Raw genomic sequence first — 12,478 nt, forward strand, 5'->3', positions numbered from 1 at the left:
GAAGCATTTATGCAAACAAAGCGGTCTGTCAGAAGTCTCCCTGTTCCTCTTGTGAAAATGTCAGACTCACTTAATAATACTGTCTCCTTGTCTCTATTAGTTGCATGCAAAGGCCCTGCGTATTAATTTACTAGAAGTTAACGCTATTGCCTTTAATGTATTTTCTACCTCCAGTAGAAAATAGCATAAAATGTGAAGATAGCACCAAAACCTTAGCACTGGGGGCTACTTTTAATAATTGTTTCATTAAATATCTCTAAATATGTTTGTTTACAATCATATATCTCTCGTTTGAAATTGACAGATATTCCACAGTTGTGCACATTTTTCAACTAAGTGAATAGTGAATGCTTGGATTTTCTTCACTTTATGCATAGTCCTTAATATGTGTTATTGCTGTGAGCAAAATAATAACAACAATGTAGCTGTGTTGGATCGATGGGTTTCAAATCCAGAATATCTGGAAAAAGAGACCACTGCCCAAAGGGGGAGGGGATGAGCCAATTGCTAATTTATGTCCGTGTAATCTATTGAGGAGACTTCCAACCTCCGTTTTAGCTTGACTAACAACTGATGTGATTGGCTCACAGTGGCTTTCTCGCTGCCCGGCTGTTTCAGAAGCCAAGCCAACAAAGCATGCCTCCTCCACGAGATGTTTGAGATTTAATATGTCCGGAAGTGGCACTGCGGTATTGAGAGCTACAACTCTCCTGCAGTTCTTTGCATTAGCAGAATGCAAACATTTTTTATTTAATCTGTCCCCCCATTTGAATGCCTTATTATACTGTATATGTATAATATGTATAATATATTTATCATGTTTTGATTCTGATCATGTTTGAAAGAGTGCTGCAACCTCGATGCCGATTCTTCTTAACACCTAACACCTAACACTACACTGACAGACCTCCGGCACCTAATGTCTAATTATGACGGAGCACCTGTACATTATACACACATCTAACCTTGCTGAGGGAGTTAATTAACAGGATCTTCTCTGTGTGGTATTTGAAAGGCAGGAGTTAGTCAGTTAACAGCATATGAAGCTTGGAGAGGAGTTCAATGTCACACCAGGGTGATCTGAGGTATATTTCTTATCAAGAGACTCTTCATGTCATGTGGTTATTGTCATAAACCTTCATAAAATGGAAGTATCTGTTATCAATCCATTTAAAAGCTTTTGAATAAGAGATAACTCATGATGCATTTTGCATAGTTTCCAATCCTAAGTAGCTATTAAAATGTTATTTGGTGGTGTTATTTTGGCTCCTGATGGCCAATTACAGAAATTATTATTTTAGTTTGTCATCACATCACATCTATTATCTCCTTTTTTGTTTTATTTTTGTGTGGGATTTTGTCCTGGAAAGTTAAAGCACAGATATGAGATTCAGATATCTATTACAACATACGCCATAGCTAACAATATGCCTTTACCTAACAACTGATGCACAAGATCTGCATAATAGAGTTAATAATGTAAGGTTTTGGACATTAAAATGATCACTAACTTCCTCATGTTTTCTTTTCTCCTGCAGAACCCCAGTTGAAGGGTATCGTCAGCCGCCTGTATTGCAGACACGGCTTCTACCTCCAGATGCAGCCAGATGGGACAATGGATGGTACGAAGGACGAAGGCAGCTCCTTCTGTAAGTCCACCTTCTCTCTGTGTTCCACAGACCAGCACCCAGTTCCACACAGAGGTCAACCTGCCGAGGTGGCATCTGTCACTGCTTTGACCAGTTGTTTGGAGAGATAATGTTTTTGGTTCATTTCTGGTCTTCCAAAAATTAAAGACAATGTCACGCAGGTAAGACTGACCATTATAGATGTTTATTCATTTTTTGAATGAGGTCCTTTTAATGCATCTTATAGTTATATGAGTGTAAAGGGTACAGAAACTGGCTTCCACCTGCTTTAGTTAAAAAAAAAAACACAACCCCACTGCAATCCAGGTTGCAACAGTCAGTATTTCATGTTAAAATATGCACAACTCATCCATCACATTATAAAAGTGGTGTTCCTTAATTATTTAAAGGGAATGCTGTGACAGCAATCACAGTTGTAGAAAAGGTGTTCAAGAAACGGATATTTCAGCTTGGATGGTTTTCTGTTACCTGAATAGTTTGTAAAGTTTTGTAAATATTAGCTGGTGTGAAACAATACATTTAAAAACAGGTATGATGAAAAATAAAAATAGCGTTGAGTTATTGGATGCCACCTTGGTAATCTAAGAGAGACAATAGTTCCCAAAAGGCAGTATGGGATATAGGAAGCACTGAATGCTCCTTACACAGCTACTGATTGGCCCTTGTGTGCAGTAACAAACTTGACCCACCCCAACCTTGGTCATCTGAACAAGAAAAAAGTTCCCAACTTTTGGAGGTCTACACGGCGTTGGCAAAAGAGGAAGGAAACTATTTTCAGCTTGAAAGACAGATATTGTTTCCCACTAAGGCAAGAACTGCTGGTTCTTTTCTTACTCAGAAATGAAAAGGGTTTAATGCAAGAAAAGACCAACAATGTCCATATGGTTGATACTGCAGAGAGCAAACTCTTTCACAAAAATATATCGAGTCCTTACACATACCAATGGCGTAAGCACACCTCAAACACCTGTAACGGTTCCTTTTCATGGCTTAAAAACCGTGACAATAGAAGCCTTTGAAAGCTTCTTGAGAGTAAAAATACATGAGCTGTATTTGTGTCTATTAAATATGGCTGCTTCAGACCATAGCTTGGTATGTTATTCTTCTGTTTCTCTAGCCTGTAGTGGATTTGTATCCACTAGGATGGAAAACACACTGTACTGCTACGTTTTTCTTCCGTATAAGTTGTGGTCGTTACGGTATTGTCATCTTTACAGATTCCCCCTCCCCCCCCCACCCCCCCACACACACACACTTTTCCCAGTCAAGCGCAGTTAATTATCTCAGCGCTGACAGCCGATGCATCTTGATCAGCTCTTAAAGAAATTGTTAACCTCTTCCTGTTAAGGACACGCGCATCAGAGCGTCATCCATTTCTCACCGGCTCTACATCCATTGCTGTTCCGATGGAAATTGATTGCTCGTTGCCTAAAGAGAGGCTGTTTATCTTCAAGGCGCTCTGCAGGCATCGGGGAGGGAGATTCCTTAGATTCGTACACCCGCCCCACACCCTTCTTTGTGTGTATGTCATTAACCTGTTGTGTTGCTCAAGAGCATCTGTGCAGCTCAGTCAGCAATGAAAGAAAAAAAACAATTTTAGCTTTAGTGTTTTCTTTCATTGAACAAAACAGCTTCATACCTCATTCACATTTTAATAAAATCTATTAATATAAAATTGTTTTATTCATAAGGAATAAGATAAAAATAACATGTTTTTAAAACTATACACGTTTGTGCTTGTAATTCAAAAGGACGGTTGGCACAATCTGACAATTTGTGTTGATTTTCTCTCACAATAAATGTATCACACCTCAAACAGGTACTACAGCAACTAAGATATAGTCTTTCGATCCACACAATGTTTCAGATCTGGTTCATGGATGGATTGCTCATCATTGGTTGTGTTTGCTTGGGAGTTTCAGTTGTGCGAACGTCCATGCTTTAGGTGACAAATTGAAATGAGTAAGGCTCAATTACAACAGTGGGTGAATGAGGGACACCAAGTATATTGAAAGCAAGTACTTCCACATAGGCGTGGCTGATGCATTAATTAAGTAAATCACATCCCAGCATGCTTAGCGTCATGTATACAAATGCTGGACAGGCTTGGGTGCCTATAATTATGGCTAGCATGGCTGCAGAAGGAGACCTCAGTGACTTAGAAAGAGGGGGGGATTGTTGGGGCACATTTGGCAGGAGCTTCAGTGACAGCTCAACTGGATGTTTGCGAGTCAATAATATCCTTCTAACAACTACCATAATGTCAAAAACAAGGGGATCAAACCCGGATCACCAATGAAGACAGACAGGTCCTAAATGCATCATGATAAGATCTAGACACTTTGGGGATGCAGTAATCAACTTCCAACTGCGTTCAGACTCACTCCAAGGAAATGCACCTATTAATAATGATACAATTATGATTACAACCATGCACTATTTCTATGTAAATTAATTTTGTTTTATACATGGTCATTTATTATCTTAAACGGACCACAACTGATTTAATTGATTCAGTATGGCTCGATGGAGGCATCACAAATAGAAGTAAACTGATGTAAGGAACATTCTTCAGTTTAATTCAAATTTAGCATGGATTTTATTCTCCAACCAGGACATCTGTCCATGTTGTCTAAAAGTGAAAAACGGTGAAAGCTCGATTTATCTGTTGGCCACCATTTGCAACCCCAAGGCCGATTGTTGTAAGTCACCCTTCTGAGGTACGTGTCCTTGGGACCCACAGGCCAATTACTTGCTGCATGTTTAGGCTACCCCTTAGACTACATTTTTTTGGCAAAAGGTATGTTGACCGTAGAAGTTTGCAAGGACACTGAGACAGCATCCCACTTCTCTCAAACAATTAAGTAGAAAGCTTTCTTTTGGCAAGAGGCCTGGGCTTGGAGCCCTGCCAGTCATATTACACAATGCGGCGAGTTGTGCTGCCAGTTAATAGCTCATTTTACTAAAGCCATCCTGTTCCATCGATCCCTGCGACCAGCAGCTGTATATTTACAGCAGGCGATGACAGTCAGCCGACAACTTAGAGAGTAACAGATATTTCCTTAATTCCTTGATCTGTGTTTGGGCGAGTCAGTAGCTGTAGCACTATGTTTTTTGTCTGGGGAGCTGAAGGTGTTAATTGACTAGGGGCCAGAATAAATCAAAACTTTGACCCACCTGCTAATAGCAAAATAAAACCTGTGGTTACGGTTATGGTTACATTTCTAATTACTGAACTAAATCTAACTAAAAATGAAGCTGCAACTGAGTACAGTTCTGTAGTTTTCTATTAGCGGGTGGGTTAACTTTTGATTTAATCCCAGCCTAGATTTTTGGGTTTTAGAAACAGTTGGCTAATCCGAATATAAAGCTATGAATTCTTAGACAATTGTGCTGATTTTTGCACATGCAAAAGTGACGAAAAATATTATTTGAAACAGATATACACTTTTCTCTTGTTTATACCAATGATATTAACAAAATTACTAGAAAGAAAACCTAATTAAAACCTATTTGAGGCAGTGAAGTAATTACTCTATTGAAAAGCAAAAAGCAAGGTTCTGGAAAATAAAGAATTGCTCCTCCCTTGCCAGAGCTTGTCTATGTATACCTTTATCATAATCTTTCTGTGTGAAATAGTCAAGAAAGAACTTAAATCTGATGTTACTGACCAGCCAACAAGTCATAACAAACCGTACATTAAATTCTTACCAATGCCCACTCTGTTAATTAATATTACATAAGACACCTGGACAAAATTATCTCTGTAGTGATTGTAAAGATTAAAGCATCCTCTATTCTCAGTCTTTCTGATCGTTAGCTGGAGGAACAGTGAGATGAGGTGGGGTGGGTCATCAAAGATTCAGTCTTTATTTTGTGGTTTTCTTGGACTTTTCTTCCAGTAGAACAATTGACTCTTATTTCAATGCAGCGCCACCGGAAAGCAATACAGACTGTTGACTGCATTTCCTGACTTTTATCCTCTCTCATTATAATGCCAGAAGAAGCAAAAGTCTATTAGTCTTCTTCAGATGCTGGTGAAATCAGAATACATTTGAACTTATGGTTGATATTCTGATGAAGGGCGCTCTACTTGATCTTTTTAAGTTGGGATAAAGGACGAGGTTATGTTATAACTGAGTGTTACTGTATGTGACCTGTGAGCAGTAGAGGTCATGTTTTCTACTAACCATGCCTCTAGTTACAGCAGCCATTGCAGGTATCTGAGCTTTGCCACCAGTTGTTGACCTGTGTTGATGATGAACTGAGGGTTTATATAACAGTAACTGGGTGACACTTTGGGGTGTGTACTGTGCAGATTTAGATTAGATGTTTACAATGGCTTGGGGTAGTGGAACATGGAGGGAGGAATTTCAATCTTGTCTACTTTGTCACACAAGTTCACAGTCTAGAAGGTGAAGTGTATGAAATTATTAGTTTGACACTGATTTGGCAAACTACAGTGAAACATTCTTCTCCTAATCACTCTATTATAGGTTACATTTATTGACATGAAATGTATGGACAAACACTTGTGCCTTAAATAGCTCCCTTTACCAGTTGAACACATTTTAGATATGTATTTTCATCAATAATTGTGCCACACCAAAATAAGTACTGGACCTATCTGGCCACCCAATTTAAAATGTTCTGGACAAGCCACGGGCACAACACATTATTATAACATAAGACTTGATCATCTTGGAGTCTTGGGAGGATTCCTGCAGCACTCAATTTTAGAATTGCATTTACACTTGGAAATTTATATCACAATCGTTTGGAATATCCAGCATATAGATATAGTTATCTAATGTATAACAAGGTATTTGTAATTCCACACAGATCGCATTCTGAACTGTTTCAAAGTATATTACTTTTGAGATTAGATATCATAATGTAGTCCATGCATTTAAATGGAGTAAAAGCAGGGCTACTGATTTATTTAGGCTTTTGTTTTGACAATATATATTTTAATACCGATTAATGACACGTCCTGCTTTGACCTTTCATTTAAATCACCCCTTGCAAGGCCAGTTCAGCTATTAGTAAACAAATGTAAACTGCACCACAATCTCAATTTGACTACACGTCTTTTCAATGATTAGTAGAACTATAATTTGATTAAAAAATAGCAATAACCATCATCCCGGTCTCTTTGTTTAAGTAAACTGCACTACACATAAACAGACGAGGGATAGATAGCATAATAATAACTTAATTTCAACACATTAGGGAGACTGTAATGCTGGTTGGTTAAATATTATAATGTAATTTGGAGACATGAATTACTGTTATGGTTTGAGCATATTCTCATTTTACTTTTATTTTCGCTGTAGGAGAAGCTAACTGCGTCAGTAAGTGATGCAGTAGATCACTTTGGCAGAACCTTGTTTTAAATATTAAGATATATATAAGAATATATATAAGATATATATATAAGAATATTAAAAATACATAAGAAGAGAGAATGAAACATTGTGTGGGAAGGAATAGGCAAGATCAATTATTTTAATTCAATTATTAAGTATACTTAATAATAACTGAATTATAATAAATATGTGAAAAGTATGAAGGTGCTAATTTGTTACTGCAGTTAACAACATTAGGGTTAGGGGTTAGGGTTAGTAACTACTTTCCCAGTATTCTGTGATTTGTAAGATCATATTGCGCGCTGCTCGTCTGACAGATAAAACTGGAATGATGCAGAAAAGACTAAGCCTCTTTATGCACCAGGATCTAATTAACAGTTTTTTGGCATTCAGCCTCCTTTGTTTGTTTTAGCTTTGTTGCCTCCACCTTCACACACCTCCTCTATCTCCTTCTGCCCCGGTGTCCTACCAAGTGTGCCTCAGGGCCCAGCATCCTTTGTACCTTTCTCTCCTGTGTCCTTTCTTCTCCTCTGTCCCTGTTGACGTCCCACCCGTGCCATCGGGGGCCTATTCCTGTGCCCAAGACCCAACCCTCGCTGCTGCAAGCGTCCTACCCTCGGCCCCCGAGCTATCACTACCCTGTCCCTGTCTTTTTTTGCTGGTGTTTCCACGTGGCTCGGCTTCAGTCTGGCAGCCATTTCAGCTTGACGTCATCCACTGGCATCCCACACAGCCCAGTTTTAGCCCCTACATGCATTAAAACACTTAATTCATCAAAGCCTTATTCACGTGCCTGAGAGTGTAATAATGATAAACCTCGATGAAGGTGTAAAACTGAAACGTGAGCTTTTTCTATGGAAAGATGTGAGATTTTGTGTAATATGGCGCTTGGAGGCATTTGTTATTTTTTCATGAATGAAAGTAGGGAAAAAATAAACAAGGTTCTGCCAAATAAAGAAAGACCCTGCAACCAGATGAAAAGGACAGTGCCAGGTTTAACCAATTTTATCCTTACGCTATGTAAGTCTTTATATTAATGGTGACAACATTCGGCATATATGATTTGGAGGAAGAAGTTCAGCCTTATGGCACAGAAGAAGCCCAGGTTTTTGTTTCGATTGTAATATTTTACTTTCTTTGTATTCCAATCATAACCGGAGCTAAGCAACTTGATTTCTCTTTTTTTTTCTCTTTGGTTCAGAAAGGGTGCATGAGAGACTGAGACTAAATCAGGGAGATTGTCTGTTATGCATGTCTTGTATAAAATTCAGCTACTGGTAAGGTACAACTAATCATCCATTGCTGGTTTGCAGAAAGCAGTCAGGCAGGAGAAATGTAGCAGGAAGTGCATTTTATGTTTGAGTACTTACAGATATTGTTCAACAGTTTCCCTAACTTTGTTTTAGATGTACATACCTTACGTAACAAAACGCTCAACTACGGTAATTTGTTATTTGTTATGATAAAGAATAAATCTAGTAAGAAAGAAAGTAATCTAATCGGGAGTATGGTATCAGAATAGATTACACATTATTTTCATCAAATTCTTTGTGATGAGAAAAGTGAATTTGGACAATTCTATGCCAGGGTAGATCATCCATCTTTTATTGAATATAGAAATGTCTCCTGCTTTGTGTACTTGAAATGTAAAAATATATATGTATATATATATGTATATAAACACGAAAATGTTTTGGTTTCAATTGCTTGATTAGAAAGTGATGATGTTTCCCTATTCTAGGTAGACTGTTGTCAATAGTGGCCCAGGCAATGTTGCAGGGTATGTTAGCTTGTGTTGAGTCTGAGATTGGAGACGGTGTTCTTCAGATTGCTGGTAATCAATCATGGTTTGATAAATGAGGCTTGGCATGAAGATACACAGTCTAACAAATTGCACTAAAATACAGCAAGGAGATGGTTTATTTAGGTAGACTTCCTCTAATCTCCCATCTGTTTTCATCCAAAGCCTTTCAGTGCAGTTTATCATACAGCAATATAACTCCTTTCTTGTCGCGTGGAAGTTATGCTATGTCAAAGGCTTTTACAATGTCGGCTTTTAGTGGCCACACACCATGCAATAGTCTGAATGCTGTGATGAATCTGAAGAGCAGACCATTGCAGATGTATAAACAAATTAATTGTACTAGCAATTGTACCAGACAATCTAAGCAATCTAAGTGGACCACGAAGGAAAAAAAAACAACAACTGAGAAGTTTGATAGAATTACTTAATTTAATCAGCGTTTGAGCCATAAATTACACAAGCTCAGAAGCAGCAGCAAAGACTGCAGAATTGACTTGGACCCAATTTATTTACTGCCAGTCCGGTGGGAAAGGTGGTTATTGCCTGTTCAATGTAATTAGGCTCTGTCTTTTTTTGACTGCGCCCCATTACTGTTATTGAGGATTACTTACAGTAATTGATGTATAATTAAAGTCCTTGCAGTTCGTTTGGTGTCATTGAGAGAGGGTTGATATCCTAAAAGCCCAGTTTCTTTCACTTGCATTGTGGTTTGAACACTATTACGTGTTTGTGTGATTATAGAAAGCTTATAGTGTATGTTCCACAACTAATCAGTTGAAAATAAATACACACATGTTCTTTGTGATATGTTTGTATTTATACTAATTTTTGTCATTTTGCACAATCAGAGGACAGGCCACACTTCCAGGCTTCCAGGCTGTATGTTGTGCCCTGTGGACTTGCAGCCCTACAGAGTTTGTGCATTGCTGTTTGAGGTTCTGTCACTCATCTGGAGGGCCACAATCCAGGTGTTGTAGAACATAACATAAGAAAGTTTACAAACGACAGGAGGCCATTTGACCCATCGTGCTCGTTTGGTGTCCATTGTCAGCTTCAACCACATCGCTGGGGAGTTTGTTCCAGATTGTGACGCCTCTCTGTGTGAAGAAATGTCTCCTGTTTTCTGTCTTGAATGCCTTGAAGCCCAATTTCCATTTGTGTCCTGGGTGCGTGTGTCCCTGCTGATCTGGAAAAGCTCCTCTGTTTGATGTGGTCGATTTCTTTCATGATTTTGAAGACTTGGATCAAGTCCCCACGTAGTCTCCTCTGTTCCAGGGTGAAAAGGTTCAGTTCCTCAGTCTCTCAGTAGGACTTTCCCTTCAGACCTGGAATAAGTCTGGTTGCTCTCCTCTGAACTGCCTCTAGAGCAGCGATATCCTTCTTGAAGTGTGGTGCCCAAAACTCTTGACACAATCAACATCTTCAGCTTGAGGGAAAGGGTTAAAGTACTTCACTGGAGCAGTTTAAGAGTTCAGGTGGAATAACCTAATGTTGGTGTAATATTTTCAATTACTCTAAGAGGGCAGGAAACACGTTATTTTCTCTTTACATTAACCATGATAGAAGTCATCCTTCCTTCATTCCATTGCTGTTGATGTTGTTTTGTGTAACAGGTTTCTTTTTCAGCCACGAGTTTGTTCTCGTACTATAACAACATATTTCCCACACAGTGAAGTTTGTTTATAGCTCTGACAGTACCTTTGGGATCTCAAACCCACAGCACGGTGTCTCTCCTGTTGTACAGCTCTGAAAGTCATGTGCTTCTCTGAAAGCTTTTTTTCTTTCATTTCACAGCTCTGTTCAACCTGATTCCGGTGGGGCTTCGGATAGTGGCCATCCAGGGAACCAAAACAGGCCTGTACATCGCCATGAACAGTGAAGGCTACCTCTACACCTCAGTAAGTTGGCACCGGTTCAGACCTCTATCCTTTCAGTTGCATTTCAGTGCCAGTGGCGGAGACTCGTTATATCACAGCATTGAAAGAAATGGCATCGGTGAAAGCAGAAAATAGTTGTGTGCAGTAATGAGAATTGAAGCTTAAAGAGCAAGTGAAGCCTACAGTGTAGTGTGTTGTTTTGGCATTTTTATTTTTCCTTCAATATTTCGTCTTCTTTAAAATGTAATATTAAAATATTGGCAAGCCATAAAAGTTGCCAGAATATTCTATAAAAGCTTTAATAATGATACATAAATGAACAAGGTTATAATTACATAGTATAATCTATATTTTCTGAATTTGAATGAGCTGAAACTCAAATGGTCTACGTTCCTGCCTATGTTTCAAAATGTGCATGAAGTAGACCTTGCGAGTAAATGTGGCAGCTTTGTGTTGATTGTTTTCTGTGGATATGAACACTTTTTTCACCGTAGAAGTGATGTTATATATTTACTTGGAAAAAACAAACTTGTCACTGTGTCAGCTTGGTTCTCCACTTCACAGTATTTATTCTGAGTTTAGATTGTTTCTATATATTAAAGTGCATCATCTTCTGTGTCCTTAATAAAACAACTAGCTTTCCCTCGGTTTCCTCTGCGCAGGGAGGCAGTCTGGGACAAATCCACAATTGTTCTCCTACCAGAATAGGAAGGTGACCCATTTGTTTCAAGGGGGAAAACTAGCAGGGACATTTCCGTTTGTAGAATTATCATCTCACTTTGTGTGTATAATTCTTTATTTAAATGATCCCTAGGACAATTCCAGATATAGATGACCTATCTTACATGCAAGGCCTTCCCTGGGCTCAGAGCAGACGATACAGTCATTAAAGTTCCCTGTATTGAATGCAAAGGAGGGGCAACGAAATGACAGTTTGAAGTGTGATGATGAATGGGATATAGTTGTACTTCTGCATTACTAATACTACTACTACTAAATAACCTTTTGTTTTAATTCCAAGATTTAAATAATCTGTAGAAAATTTAAATTTTCCAAATTAAATCCCTCTTTTTTTTCTACAAATATTTGCATTCTGCTCTCATATTTACATGCGGTTTTTAAACTGCCATTTGCAAACACCGTCTATCGTTAAGCATTCAAGGCAAATTTCTGACTGGGCGCTGAACGGAGGCAGAATTCAATCAAGTAACAGCCTGGAAATTATGGGCCGTTAGTCTTAATTTAAATTAAATAATTCTGCAGGGAAGCCAGGACTGATTCTACACAAATGTATTCATGTGGATACGTTATGCAGCTCCATTCACAAACCTTGATAGCATTTTTGTAGTATTACTTGTCACGGCTGTTAATTTCCCAAATAAAAGTATGCTCAAGTGGGAATGTAACCTCTTTATAAGAAGCGGGTCACTTTCTGAAAGACATCACATGCTGCAAAACATAGACTGAGAGAGCCACAGATCTCAGCGATTTTTTAACAGTATTGCTTGAATAGACTGGCCCATTGGGAGCGACTGTTAAAGGTTAATGTTAGGGAACCCCTTCTCATGAATCTATTGTCTGAGCGCTGTGCTACCTCTGGGCTCTCCTGAAATTACTTCTTTAAAAATAGGTTCGTTCCTGTCCTGACCCAGTTTATCATGGCTCTGGAAACCCCCCATGGGCGGACAAAAGAGGGAGGCCGGGATAAAACACGATGCAAACTGAAGTTTTCTCTGAAGCATCGACAGAATCAGGTCGGACTTCAAACGGGCAACTGAA

At 38.7% G+C, this 12,478-nt stretch overlaps 1 protein-coding gene across 1 annotated transcript in view; it reads left to right on the top strand.

Annotated features, from left to right (window-relative positions):
* fgf11a (fibroblast growth factor 11a) overlaps window positions 1-12,478 on the top strand; it is a 72,858-nt gene that overhangs the window by 40,863 nt on the left and 19,517 nt on the right. Inside the window, exons 5-6 of the mRNA XM_066722756.1 lie at window positions 1,539-1,649; window positions 10,617-10,720. Of these exons, the coding sequence (XP_066578853.1) occupies window positions 1,539-1,649; window positions 10,617-10,720 (215 nt within the window). The remainder of the gene's footprint in view (window positions 1-1,538; window positions 1,650-10,616; window positions 10,721-12,478) is intronic.

Source organism: Amia ocellicauda, chromosome 14 (genome assembly GCF_036373705.1).
Source record: "Amia ocellicauda isolate fAmiCal2 chromosome 14, fAmiCal2.hap1, whole genome shotgun sequence".
NCBI classification, from domain to species: Eukaryota; Metazoa; Chordata; class Actinopteri; order Amiiformes; family Amiidae; genus Amia; species Amia ocellicauda.